The sequence below is a fragment of the Primulina huaijiensis genome, chromosome 1 (genome assembly GCF_012295235.1).
Source record: "Primulina huaijiensis isolate GDHJ02 chromosome 1, ASM1229523v2, whole genome shotgun sequence".
Classification (NCBI taxonomy): Eukaryota; Viridiplantae; Streptophyta; class Magnoliopsida; order Lamiales; family Gesneriaceae; genus Primulina; species Primulina huaijiensis.
The window spans coordinates 7127631-7142490 of NC_133306.1; the positions used below are offsets into that span (position 1 = coordinate 7127631).

The 14860-nt window shown below is 33.7% G+C and overlaps 1 protein-coding gene and 1 pseudogene across 13 annotated transcripts; one reads left to right on the plus strand and one right to left on the minus strand.

Moving 5' to 3' along the window:
- Positions 1-7638: 7638 nt before the first annotated feature.
- LOC140980694 (BTB/POZ domain-containing protein At5g47800-like) lies at positions 7639-11648 on the plus strand. Of its 13 annotated transcripts, none has more exons than XM_073446774.1 (8): positions 7639-7764; positions 7867-7964; positions 8655-8708; positions 8860-8976; positions 9059-9128; positions 9211-9615; positions 9692-10432; positions 10919-11648. In XM_073446774.1, the coding sequence occupies exons 4-8, from the start codon at positions 8918-8920 to the stop codon at positions 11411-11413; spliced, it is 1770 nt and encodes a 589-aa protein (XP_073302875.1). In that variant the 5' UTR covers positions 7639-7764; positions 7867-7964; positions 8655-8708; positions 8860-8917; the 3' UTR covers positions 11414-11648. The 13 variants fall into 13 exon arrangements, with proteins under 13 accessions (XP_073302875.1, XP_073302886.1, XP_073302802.1 ...); XM_073446785.1 differs by having other exon boundaries at positions 8866-8976; XM_073446701.1 differs by lacking the exon at positions 8655-8708 and having other exon boundaries at positions 7867-8614.
- Positions 11649-12273: 625 nt separating this feature from the next.
- LOC140980752 (glucan endo-1,3-beta-glucosidase 5-like) lies at positions 12274-14632 on the minus strand (annotated as a pseudogene).
- Between the last annotated feature and the right edge of the window lie 228 nt (positions 14633-14860).

Below are 14860 nucleotides of genomic sequence, written 5' to 3' on the forward strand. Positions count from 1 at the left end.
TATATATAACATGTTATTTAAGGGAACTTTAATAGATAAAACCATGTGGAGAGCATCTAAATGATCAAATGTTTGTTACTAAAAAAATTTATAGCGGGTCGTAACAGTATAATTTTATTTTAAAACTATACGACAGCTTAAGTATCGCGTTTATATTGCTCCCTTAGCAATGTCAATTATTCCACGCCAACAATCTAATTCACAATAATTGTACTCGTTGCATCCATAAGAATCGAACACGTGACATTGACTCTAATATCAATTGTAATATTAAAAACTAATCATTCTATTGAATGGTATAAAATTTTTAAATTTTGCCTATTGGGTGGTATAAATTTTTTGAGTTTATAAGCAACTTTTTTATTAGATTAATATCTCTTGAGAAGCCGACATCTGCGTCGGTCCACTTTAGACGACTTTTACTCACATTTTCCGATGATAACCCTTTTTCTAAGTCTCCATTTCCGCCAAGCCGACTCTCAACAAGAACATCAATTTTAGATTATAAACCCAAGATGTGTTACATCTCAAAAAACTTGCCTATTAGGTGGCGTAACATCTTGAGTTTATAAGTTATTTTTTATTATTTTAATATATCAATGTGAGATAATTGTAATAATAATAACGCAACTTCAATATTTTTAAATGTATATTAGTCCAAACTTCACGTTCCTATTGCTTCTTTAGCAATAACAATTATTGAACTCTAACAATTTCCGATGGTTCCCTCCCTGCCAATAACAGACGGTGATCAAACTCCATGTAATATTCAAAACTATTTTTTTGGGAACAAAATATTAAGAAATTTCAATAAAAGAAATAATATATTATTATATTTTAAAGAATAACATTTATATATAACTAATAGTAAAGCATGTATGTTGCACGTGGAGGTAACAAACTTAATTATACTATGAATATTCGTCGTAAATGTATACATCAATGTAGACACATAATTTTTTCACAAATTACTCAATAACAAATGTTGTATCACAGTTTATCTATCATTTCAAACAACAATAATTTAATTTATCTAATTGTTTGATTTTTGAATTATTCAATATCAATTTCTTCTTTTTTAAATTTTATTTTATATTTTTCACTTCTTTATTTGATTAAATTCAGCAATCACATCATCATATCTGATTTTCATGTTTCTTTTGTATCAATGGATTTGATGTTGATTAATATCTTTAATACTTGCCTTGTTTTTTCTTTATGGACTTCATATTTTATTTATTTGAGTCATCCACACTTCGAATCTACTTCATTTTATTTTCTCTTGTTTATTTGAAGTCTCACTTAGTTTCTCCACGTCTTTCAACATCATTGTTCTTAGTAACTAATTTGTCTAATTTGAAATGAAACTTGTGATGTTTCTTGTTTGGTTCTCTAAGATTCTCTTTATGTAACATATTTTCTTTGTAAAATAACTAAACTCATACTTGAATAAGTGTTCAACTCTCTCCTTTTGACACGTACAAACAATTTACAATAATAATAAAATTTCAGTCCAATATTATGCTCACACAGTTCTCATTTATTTCATATATCAATGTATTTATATTCCACGAAAGAACATGTTATTTCCATATTTTATTATTTCACAAGACAAATGACAAATACTACAACATCAAAATTGGTCTATGTTACATTATATTTTAGGTTATGCATCATTCTAAATCAAATAATAGTAATTTAAATTTATTTTTTCAAATGTGTTGGATAATTATGTCTCAAAATAATAAAAATTTGAATGAATAAATAATAAATCATCCTAAACGAAACAGACGAATCGTGTAAAGTCTCAAAAATTTGAAGGTCCACGTGAACCACATGCATGCAAGTTATCAAATTTCTTATGTATTTTAGTTTTAATTGTATGAAGTGATTATGATACATGTTTAAAATGTAGTTTCTACTAGAATACATAAAAAAAAACTGTGTTTTAAAGGTTATTCGAGATGTGAACGAGGAACGGAGACGGGGACCGTAAAGGGAAAATATTTTCATTAAAGGACTATTTTTAATTATTTAATATATTATATATTTTAAATGGTATTTTCAAAAATGATGACTTTTGAGGTGTTTTTACGCGTCGAGTCGTATTTCATACCGGTATTCGATTTTTGACAAATATAAGGACTTTTTGGAGGCTCGGTTAATCGAAAAAGTATCCTAAACAAAATATTTTAATTACTATATAATGGACCTATTATACTAGGTTATTGGGCCTAAACCTTTGCCATGGTATTTTATATTAAAACTAGTGTTTAAAAAACATAAACTCCTACATAAAACACACGCCTCACCCTATAAGAGCACTAGGACTCCTCTTTTAGCCAAGCAACACACACATTTAGGGCAACTCTTCACATGAGTTTTGAAGGAAAAATTCAGCAAGCTTCTTCCCCCATCTCTCCGCCAACGTCCCTCGCATCAATGATTGAATTTCGTGCGTGAAATACGCAAATGCTCGTCTTAATCTTTCTTCACTCATCTTTCACACCATATTATATGTTTTGATACATGATTGCATGAAAAACATGATAAACTTTGTATATTTTCGTTTTTATCGCATAACATGAACAAAACTAGAGTTTTCATCTTTTAAAACTCTTGCTTACGATGCACAAAAGATCTGCCATGGTAGGGTTATTAGAAGGGACATTTTTCCACATGTTTAAAGGTCTTTAGGTTCATAATTTAAGGGCTGGACATGAGAGGGTGTCATGATGAACGAAAAATAGGGTTTTCACGGGATTAAGGTTTCGAACTTGGCTTCCTAGGAGGACACGGCTCTTAGATGATGTAGGGACATGTTCAAGGGTCCTATTCAAAGAAAAAAGGGTTGGTGCAACTTCCTTGGGCGCGCACCATGAAGAAAGCGCGGGTTGAGGGTGGGTCTTGTAGGGGCTGTAGAGGTTGGTCCAGTAGAGTCCTAAGGCTTCGGTATAGCTCCTAGGATGGTTAGCTATGATTAGGTTGGGTCGGACTTGGCCTAGGGTCGAAGGAATTAATGGTTGAACCAAGCTAGGGTTTGAACATGGACAATAAAAATTTAGTAGGCTTCCTAGGCTTGATCAAGGGTCTTAAATGGTTGTATTTGGGTTGCATAGGGTATGATTAGGTGTTAATAAGCTTTGGTTAAAGTTTTAATTTGGTTAAGTTTCGAGTCGATTCAGGTTAAAATTGGGATGTACGTTTAAGTTCTAAAACGAATTGAGAAATTAATCGAGGAGCTTAAGAGTACGTCTAAGAAATATTTATGGTGTATTTTAAGGTGTTATGTTAAGTTTGGATGGATTTGGGTCGTCGTTTTATAGTCTAAGAATAAATTGAGAAAGTTAGGGTTTCAAGGGAAAAATAGTCATTTTACACCTGAAAAATATTAGACGTTCTGGTAGTGCCCTGAATGCTGTAATGCAGGAATTTTTATAAGTGATGAAAATAATGAAAAGTTGAAGAAGATGACTTGATTGTGACATAAGGATATGATTGGGGATATCGTGAGAGAAAAGAACACAGAGAGCGCCTGTCTATGGGAGAAGGCTTAGACGGAGCCCAGATGCGGGAAAAAGATCCAGAGGGAAACCATTTACAGGAGAATGCCTTAGAGGGAGCCCGACGATCGTATTTCCATCGAAATAATATGATGATATGAAAGACCAATGCTCAGTTGACGGGTGAGAGTGTCGCTGATGTCCCACGCCGCCTAGTACCATGGTTATACGTAGATTGATCCATCGACTTACAGCTGAAACGAAGTCACAATTAACGAGCTGAATTCAATAAAAGAAAAACGTATACGTATATGATGAAAAGAAACGTTTATGATGAAATGTTTAAAGTTATGCATATTCATGAAAAGCTATTTTTAGTAAAAGTATTTTATTGATGAATTTGGTTGTATATGTACTTCTTATTATCATGATTAAAGTTTACTGAGTCATTAGACTCACTAGGTGTGATTGATGTAGGTGAGCATGATTTTGATGGAGGACTTGATGGTTGAACTTGCTGGACTGATGATGCACATAACCCGAGGATCTTTGCTAGTTTTTCGCATTACGTTTATGATTTAAGTTTACTTTAAAGATTTTATGATTTATGATGCTTTTGAGATGTTTACGTTTTATTTTGAAGAATGCTAAATTTAGGTTTGGTTGTGTTTACGATTTCATGTTTCGAATTGTGTTTTTTGGGTTTTCAAATTTTGGGTTGGTTGGTTTATTTTTAAATGATGCAAAATATATGTGTATGTGTTCGGCCGAAAGCTTAAGAAAGAAAAAAAATTCTAGTACATTTTAAAGAAAAACGAGTAGTGGACGTTTCAAATCGATTATTTAAAATCAGATGATAGATGTCCATCTTATTATTTCTAAATACGAATAATAAAGGGTGAGAAAAATGAACGCATATCTATATATCAAATATAAAATGTAAATTAAAAATTTTAATTGTATAGTTTTATTTTTAAAAAATGACATCACTTCGACGTTATAGTCCAATTATTCATGATTATGAAATTTTATTTACAATCATGTTTAAAAACAAAATGAGAGGAAAAAAAAGAAAAAATGAAGAAAATTAAGAATCAGGAAATAACTATATTTTTATTTTTTAATATACATCACATTTTCTCAATATTTTCATCGAATCAATGATATTAAAAAATCTATCAATTAACAATTAAATATAGTTAAAACATTAAAAAAAAAAGAGTATTATATAGTTTCTTTAAATAATATCAATATAAAACAACGATAATTAGAAATAAATTAAACAATTTTACATATACAATCTTGGGGGAAAATAATTTTAATATATGTTATATAAAGTTTAATTGTTCGGAAAAAATTTGAAGAAACAATACAGTATCGCGTTGAGGAATCATTATTGGTTGACAAAAAAATCGATTCAAATTACCTTAATTATAATATGAAATTATTATAAAATAAAATAAAAACATAATCAAATATATCTATGTTATAAAAATAATAAGAAGAAGAACATTCATTGTAGTTGCATTAAAAAACTAAGAAATTTTTTATCGATATAATATCACATATCCAAATGAAATTAAAATATGATTTTAAAAAAAATTACTACTAATTAAATGTGTTAATTAAAATTATTATGAAATGATGTAATATAAATCATTATAATCCGATAATTATGAAAATTGAAAATTTTGTGATAAATAATTTACCTTGAATATATTTTAATTTAAATGACATTATATTTCAATTGAATCAAATATAAAAGACAACATAAGATATTGAATTCCTGAACATTTTTAAAAAAATACTACACAAACTAAAATAACTAGAAGATATATACATCGATAAAATTATTATTGATGAGAAATATAATAAAATCTAATGCATATGAATACAACTTCCTGATTCTATTTTTGTACGAAAAAGCTAAATTTATCTTTATTAATATAAAAATCTATATATCCAACAAATAAAAAGTAGATGAATAAAAGCTGAATAACACATATTAATTATACATAGATCAATCCAAGCAATACACATTAAATTAACACTGATATGATTTCGTTCATTTTGATTGTTTTGTGAAATAGAAGTACATTAACTCATTTGGCTTAAAAACATTCAACACCTTTCACGTGAGAATGAAAATAATGATCATTGTCTATAAAAAATTATTTATGTTTAAGCTCTACATTGAAACTATACATTATTTAGATGTGAAAGTTTTTTTTAAACATAATCGAAGCAGGAAAACTTCCAAATCTCCAAAGCAACATATATAATAAAAAAAATTGAACCTTGAGATTCGAAATCTAATTATGGAATCAAAGCATCCAAACAAAAGTGGAAAAAGAAGAAAATTCAAATTTTAATATTCGACAAATATAACAATAATAAAAGTACGATATAACAGTAAAAATAACACGTGTAAATAGATCGACTCATCATGTTTCCATTGAAATAGAATCCATATAAGAAAAAAATTTGTCATTCGTTGGTTATTAGTCACATCTTAAAAACGTTTGGGTTGAAATATGACTTTCAAATTAAGTTTCAAATTAGTGGATGCTCCCGAAGAGAATAGCGATATCATGAACCTCGATATATAACTTTCGAACTAAAACGCCCAACCAAAACCAAATAAAGAAAAAATATCAAAGTTAAATAGGAAAATGACTAAATAACTATAGTGATACGTAAAAACAAACATAAGATATACTAAAAGACAAACACAAAACATGAGAGTAATTTAGTAAACAAATAATAAAAAAATATAATAGATAAGAAGTATGCTAAATTATTTTCTCGCGAAATTATTTGAAAGATCATTGATTCCCACTTAGCGTGTGACTACTACTTTGGTTTTTTTTTTTTTTTAGAGAGACTATTTCTTTGGATATTGACAACATAAAAATGATGACCCAGAAATTAACAAATAGTTTTTTTACCATAAACAAAATATCAACAATTTACTTGTCTTGGAAGTTGACAAACGACGCTAAGTGGCGTGGTGTCTTTTTATCTTGTAATAAAAAATACTAAATCACATCCCTAAACAATGACATCAAATATATTTTTAAAATTAAACTTTACGCACACAATGATAGCCATCATAGTAATTCATCACGAGAATGATGGGTTCATCCTCATCAAAGTGCGTAAAATATTGTACAAAAATCAGCGACACTAAGCATGGATATGAACCCTTTTACTTTGAGTAAATCCACTCAAATTATAAATTATTTTGTTTGTTTGATATTTCTAATTACAAAGTATGCATATAGCTCCAGTAAGTTCCAAACTGTATTGGGATCAAAATCTTGTGTGAGACGGTCTTACGGGTCGTATTTTGTGAGACAGATCTTTTATTTGGGTGGTCCATGAAAAAGTATTACTTTTTATGCTAAGAGTATTACTTTTTATTGTGAATATCTGTATGGTTGACCCGTTTCACATATAAAGATTGGTTTAAAAAAAATTGTTATCCAAAGGGGACAAGGAACATCCAAATTAAGCCACGCCCATGCGTGTAAGCGCACTAAGAGAAGGAATGGGAAAAATGGGATGGATGAATGGATGCTTTGGCCTCCAAAACCACCAACAATATATACACATAAGCAAATCACCAAAATCTCAACTCCGACCAGTCCTGTCAAGATTCTCTGATGTTCAACACAAATCAAACGGTACATGACAAGACACGTGGCCGACAAGAAAGGAGATTGCACCATCATCCTAGTGGAGGAAACTATCATCATAGTAGTGGCACTCATCAGGATCTTCCTATTCTCAAGGTGGTGGGAGCAGATTCTGCTGCTAAAGTGATTTTTTTTCCCATGAAAATAATCTAAAACTTGATTTTTTAGAAATATATATAAGCTTTTATACATTACACAGATAAAAGTTGTAATACTTGCCCAATTGAAATATGAGGAAAAAGTTTAATCTTTAAAGTAACTTTTTCATATCATAAATTCGATCACTTTCAGAGTATGAATGTATGTTTATAAGTCTCATAAGATTGAAATCTTGATGGCCCCACTTCTTGGGAAAACGCTTTTCAAGAAATGGTGGGGCTTGCCCACTTGCATTGCATGAATAAGAATCTTAGGAATTAAAAAAAAAAGGTTGATATATCTTGTATATACATAGTTAAAAAGTAGGTTTCATTGTTATCTTTCTATGGAGGAAGGCGACTGCCCGTCTGGTTCGATCCAATATTCATGAAAGATACTCATCTTTTCTTTGTTCCAACATTCAAGTATGTTTTCATTAGCTTTCAATTTGATGCATTAAAATGTTGACTAAGCTCACAATAAATAAAGGATCCACATGTTTGTAATTTGGTGTTGTATGTTTTCAGTGGCAGGCCTTTCTTGATTTAAAACAAAATGACCCCATAAATAATCAGCCACGCTTCCCTCGTTTACTCCTCCTCCTCCATCGTCGATTTCGTTTACGGTATCGTTACAACTTACATGATTGAAGAGTAACTCAGCTCGTTTTGCTGTGAGCTCGAAAAAACTTCAATTTGTGGCAAGTTTGGATTATTTGATTTATTATTTCGATGCTTTTATTTTGATAACGAAGTGTGAAAGTTATGTTATTTCTCTGCTTAAAAGTTAATATGGTCATGAAGATACTTTGCGAACTTTATAGCACAATTCCGATAGAGTATGGACAGAGAAATTCACAAAACTGTCTATTGGAAATTTGTTAAGTATACTTACCAATCTGGTATCAAATTTGGCTAAAATTTCCATATATATGTCAGGCAATTGAAACATGGTGCTTTACTTTGCTTCACAGTTTTCTGGTCCAAACGTGAGGTTTTCACTGTACTTGGCTTCTTTACATAGTTTTAATGTTTTATTCTGTTCCTTTGATGTGTGGAAAAGTAATGCATCAAAACTGAGTGTGCACCATGAGCCATAATTTCTATGGTCTTTATGTAAAGATTCCAAGTACCCACAAAACTAAAGGCAAAAAAAGTTCATGCTGTCAATAGATTGTGGTCTGAATATGTCTAGGTCCTTCGGGATTAGGATCTTCGTAGAAAATTGCTCGTCCTACCCAGCCCACGTGCAGCAGAATTTAGAATCTTGGAAAAAGTATGCTCTTTTTTCTTTCTGATTTTTTCTTGTGATGCAGATCAGAGGGAGTACACCTGTTCTATCTAACCTCTTCCTTGATACTTGATGAATGGTGAAAATGTGATTTTTATTGTGTTTCTTTCCATATTGAACAAAGTCTCAATGAAAAATCATAAAAGGGCTGGCTTCGATTTGTTTTTTAGAGTTTACTTTCTGCCTGCGTGTGCACCAGTTAATTTTACGGTCATAATTTTTCTTTGAAGGAATAGGAACAAGTTCTATGAGCTTCTTCATCTCGAACGCATAATAATTGTTACGAAAATGAAGTTTATGAAACTGGGGAACCGGCCAGACACCTTCATCACAGAGGAGGCTACAAGGTAAGCATGACTTTTCTGCTGCAGTTGTGTAGTGCTGATCAAGATAATGCGATGACAATTGACTGTGGATCACAATTTTCAGGAGCGTAATATCTGATGTACCGAGCGACCTTACCATTCAAATAAACAACATCAGCTATCTTCTCCACAAGGTAAATGTTGTTGCTGGTAAAAATGTAGATCATTCAAAGCCAACATAGATCACTCGTATAATACTTGTTTCTGGCATGCTAGCTACAGTATCCTCTTCTTCCAAAGTGTGGCCTACTGCAACAACTCACCTCAGATTCTGAAGATTCGAGCAACGTCACGTTGAACCTACACGATATTCCGGGAGGAGAGGAGGCTTTTGAGCTTTGTGCCAAGTATTGCTATGGGATGACAATCAACCTCAGCGCCCACAATTTCGTATCAGCCTTTTGTGCTGCCAAGTACCTTGGAATGACCGAGAAAGTCGAAACTGGGAACTTTGTCATGAAATTGGAGGTTTTTCTCTCATCTTGCATTCTTGAGGGGTGGAAGGACTCGGTTGTGACTCTTCAGAATACTAGACGGATATACGAGTGGTCAGAAAGTCTCGGTATCATTCAAAAATGTGTCGAATCCATTGTTGACAAGATACTAACACCTCCGCACAAGGTAAGAATCTGTACTTCGTATCTGGTTTGAGTGTGACTAGGCATAAAAATTTGATTTAGATGAAAGCCCTCTTCAGGTTTCATGGTCTTATACATATACCAGACCAGGATACCAAAAAAATCGTAGAGAGTCCGTGCCAAAAGATTGGTGGACAGAGGACATATCTTTCCTAGATGTTGACTTGTTCCGATGCATAGTTATGGCTATAAAATCAACAAATATGCTGCAGCCACAGCTAATTGGTGAAGCTTTGCATGTCTATGCGTGTCAGTGGCTGCCAGACATCACTAATACAGGATTGAGCGAAGGGTCAACGTCTCAAGTGGAAGATCAAGATTCTTCGGACAGGAAGCAGAGAATTCTTCAAAATATTGTCAGCCTGGTTCCAGCAGATAAAGGATCTTTCTCGGTTAAGTTCTTGCTAAGACTCGTTAGCATCTCAAATTTTCTTGGAGTGTCTCAAGTGACAAAAGCAGAACTTTTGAGGCTTTCAGGTTCGCAGCTCGAGGATGCAGCGTTGGATGACTTGCTGCTTCCTAATCGAGTAACAAGTGATCAAACTTCATATGACATCGAATTGGTGCAGACAGTGCTAGAGAGTTTTTTGAGGCAATGGAAAAGACAAACTCCAACAGATGAAAGCCTGTCACTAAGATCGATTAATAATGTTGGAAAGCTCATTGATTCATACCTGCAAGTGGTTTCGAAGGATGCCCACCTGTCGGTTAAAAAAATGACGTCTTTAGCTGAAACACTGCCAGGAATTGCACGTACAGATCACGATAACCTGTACAAGGCAATCAACATTTATCTCAAGGTACTGTTCTAATAGTGTGATGAATAAATTTCATTCAATAATATTCTTGCAAAACTGCATATTTGTCTACAACAAAGGCTATAGGTCTACAAAGTTAAAACTCAAATATTTTCGACTATAGAACAAATCAAAATATCACTCTGCGACATTGTACCATATAGAAATAATATAGGCAACCGTAAATTCCAAATATCCCCTCTTAATCATTATTCTAACTTGCAATTCATGATAATCGAGCACATGATCTCAACCATAACACCATCGTAATACGGACGGCCTATAGTTATTAGTAACAACTAAAACTCATATTTTTCAATTTAGATAGTCTACGCATCGTGTTCTGATTGATATAACAGCCACCGCTATATTATCTATTGTTATTGCCCAATATTTTTCAATTTAAAAATGTATAAGCATTTCCTAATCTTATGCATTCTGATTTCGAGTGTTCATTTGAAAACTTCTTGCATGTACATTTGACAACAGGAGCATCCTGATCTGAGTAAAATGGATAAGAAGCACCTCTGTCGGATTCTTGATTGCCAAAAATTGTCGCCTGAAGTACGTTCACATGCAGTGAAAAACGATCAATTGCCTTTGAGAACCGTGGTGCAACTTCTCTTCTTCGAACAAGAGAAAGGCTTAGAACAAGAGAGAGGCAACACTACAACAAATATAAAAGACAGATCATCAGATCAAACCTCGGTTGTCAGAGATGACATGAACAAATTAAAGTTAAGCACAAACAACCATCATTCGAGTAAAGGAAAGGGTGGTAGAAATTATGATGATAAGTTCCAACTAAGACCAGAACTAAGCTTTAAAATAAGGGAAAGTGCGGTGCAAGAAATGAGAAAGGGAAGGAAAATTAGAGATGAAGGGATATCTGAAATTCAGCATTCAAATTTGAATCCTCAAGAGAAAGCTAAAGAAATAAGAATCTCAGGGAAAAATCACAGCAACAAAGGCAGAGAACGATAGCGCACAAGGATCAGTAAATTGAATTCCAGTAAAAAAAAGCTTGAGTAAGAAGAGTCTCAGCAAACTTAGAGCAAAGGCAGAGAAACGTAACACACCAAGAATCTATATGCTTCATGTTAATAATTTTCTTGTGCAATGGGCAGGGGAGATCATTCTGAGTTCTGCGTCTGAAATTGTAAACAAAACACCACATGTAACCCCATTTATGTATAGAACTATTCATAATTCCTGTTAATTGTCTTCCGTGATGTTCTGGACTTTTCTAGAGAATTTGATTTTAGATTGAAGCAAAAGAATGACAATTATCAAACATCTATGAATAAGAATAAACACGTATTCTTTCACAACCGCCATGACTGCAATACAAGTTCTTCAGCCATGACTGCAATACAAGTTCTTCAGTCTTACCTAGTACAACGCAACAATTGGCAAAACTACAGATACAAGCTGAACATGAATTCTTGAATAGTATACTATGATGGTACATAATCTAACCCAAGAACTTAAGTCCCATTCATCTCATTTATCTGTGCAATATTCTCTTTTCTATTGTAACATGCCAGTTTTAGAAGAAGGAACCCTCAGAACCCCACTCCAGAAGACTCTGATCACACCAGAAGTATGTAAAATCCCCAAAAATAATTAGCAATGATATAATTCTTCCATTGCTCAAATTAAAGCCTGCTGCAACATCAGCAACCCCAAGAAGAAATTTGCAAAAGAATGACAATTATCAAACAGCAATAAATAAGAATAACCACATATTCTTTCACAACCGCCATGACCGCATACAATTTCTTCAGTCTTATCTAGTGCAATGCAACGGTTGGCAAAATACAGATACAAGCTCAACATAAACCCTTGAATAGTATACTATGATGGTACATAACCTAACGTAAGTTCTAAGGTCTTATTCATCTATCTGTGCAGTATTCTCTTTTCTTTTGCAATGTGTCGGTTTTAGAAGTAGGAACCCTCAGAACCCCATTCCAGAAGACTGATCACACCAGAAGTATGTAAAATCCCCAAAAAATAATTAGCAATAATATAATATTTCCATTGCTCAAACTAAATCCTGCTGCACCATCAGTAACCCCAACAAGAAATTTGCAACCACCAACCGAAGGGTTCAAGAACGTGGCAATCCCGAGCCCATCAAATTCGCAGCTCTGTGCATTCTGTTTTTGAAACTGATAGTAGCTGTTGAAAGCATATGACATGTTTCCCTTCTCACCGATATTATTGCAAGATCCCCCATAGCTGAGTGTTGTGCAATCGGCATAACTACAAGCAAGTTTGAAGTGGTTTTCCAGGGTAGAAAGATCCTGGGTAGGATTAGCCACACACCATCTAGAAGGAAGATACTGAACATTTTTTGCATTCTTTAATAATCCATACCCGAGGTTCAGCGAATATTTTGCCTGCCCACCGAAAGAAAATATGCCCCAGTGTCTCTCAAAGTTTCCGGGGAGTATACTTTTAGCCCCTTCATCAAGGAGACTGAAAAGATATATATCCACAGGAGGCACACCTGGTCTTAAAGGCGTCCCATTGTTTCTTAGAACATGATTCACAAGACCCTGGTTGAAGGCCCTCGCAGCATTGTAATTAGCACTAACAGCTCCATCTGTTGGCCAACCCACCTCTCCTATAACAATGGGCATTTGACCATATCCAAGCTTGCTGAGAGCCGCAACCAAGGTGTCAAAATTACCATCAAATGCATTATAGTATACATTTGATCCGTCCATCACAGGATGAGCTGTACCCTCAAAAAATGCGTAGTCCTGAGGAAAATCTGAGTTTCCATAGAAACTTAAAAATGGGTAAATATTCACTACAAAAGGCGAATCATTTGAATTCAGGAAAGAGATGAGCTGAGTCATAATTTGGGTAAGCTCAGGCCTGAAGGTTCCTTGTGATGGTAGATTAGATTCATAGGCATCAGCATTGCACGGTACAACCAGCTTTACCATGCCCACAAGATTTGCTTTTGCTAAAGACTGTTGTAGATTCATCAGAGCAGGTAAAACATAAGATTGAAATTGACCAGAATAACTATTCAGAAAGGGTTCGTTTCCTACAGCAATATATCTGCAATGACACTGTAAGTATCAGCAATGTGAAGAAAATTTAAATGGTAAGTAGCAATGTTGATTCAAGTTTTCTACTACTTATAAATAAAAATTTATTATCACTGCCAAAGATTTCACCAAATGAGGTCCAAAAATTTTTCTAGATGTATTGAGAAACTACATGTCCATTTGTCCAAGAAAGATAATTCACTTTCAGGCTATATTCCATGCATCTTGCTTTCTGCGCATAAATTTCAAGGCAAAGAGGCAGAGACTTATAGAGTTAATGAAGAATTGAAAGTGCACTTACGTCCCAAGGATTTATAAAACCGCAAGAGCTAAACCCGATCGTGGAAAAAGGATTTTTCTATCCTGGTAATTTGGGCGTTGTTTAGTCTATCTGAATCAACACAATTAGTCTCAACGAATCCATCTTGATACATCTTCAAATCATGCTCAAATAATTGCAGCATTTATAATTTAGGACATCAGATGATGAGTTTTAAAAAAAATACTCTTGCCTTTGCCAGAATCGGCCGAAGCAACTTCCGACAGAACAGAAGCAGTTAACGAAATAATGCATACAAGGAGAAAAATCCAAGCTTGAAGACATAAAAGTGCAATAAAACTAACCAAGCATAAAGATCAGAACCATTCACAATAAAAAAACAAAATCTAAAAACGGAAAGCGCAACTAGAATTACCAGAATAACAACATACTTGATATTGACACCCCCTTTAACCATGTAACTGGAAACATTCTGAGAAACCCATAAATCAGAAGCAGAAGTAGAAGCACTCAGTAAAGCAAGCATTTCATTTGGGATCCCAACCATAACCGGCATCAAACAGCTTCACCTTGGATATCTTGTTGTCTATCAAGAGATCCACCACCGTCTCCGGCAACAGACGGTGGAGTGCCAAAGTTCCCCAGTTCACGCCTATGCCCGACTCCACCAGCAGCGCCACTGCAGACATGCAAAACAACAGCAGTAAGATTTCGCCGGAAAAACGTGTTGTCGCCATTTTCAAACGCCGGTCGAGGAATTTCAGAGAGTTCACAGTTCATTAACGTTAAACCGTTTCGTTTGACGGCGGTCGGTCCGTGTGAGGGAAAGGCAATTCGCGTTTAACCCGGCCGTAAAATAAAAAATTATAATTAAAATCATATAAACGACAAATTTAATTAAGTTCCTTTTTGGTTGCTCGAACTTTATGGGTCCATGGTGCCAACAATGAACAGCCAACTGTGTTTTACTTTTTGTACATGAAGGAAGAAAAGAACTTGGTTTTTCATTGATAAGATAACTTATGGATTATATGACTTATGGATCATATGATGTGCATGGTCATTATGATTTGTAATCGAATC

Coding starts and splice junctions, on each gene's coding strand:
- LOC140980694 (XM_073446701.1), top strand. CDS start 8,499: ATGCTGTCAATAGATTGTGGTCTGAATATGTCTAGGTCCTTCGGGATT. Junction 9,616..9,691: donor TACTAACACCTCCGCACAAG/GTAAGAATCTGT, acceptor AGCCCTCTTCAG/GTTTCATGGTCTTATACATA. Junction 10,433..10,918: donor CAATCAACATTTATCTCAAG/GTACTGTTCTAA, acceptor ATTTGACAACAG/GAGCATCCTGATCTGAGTAA.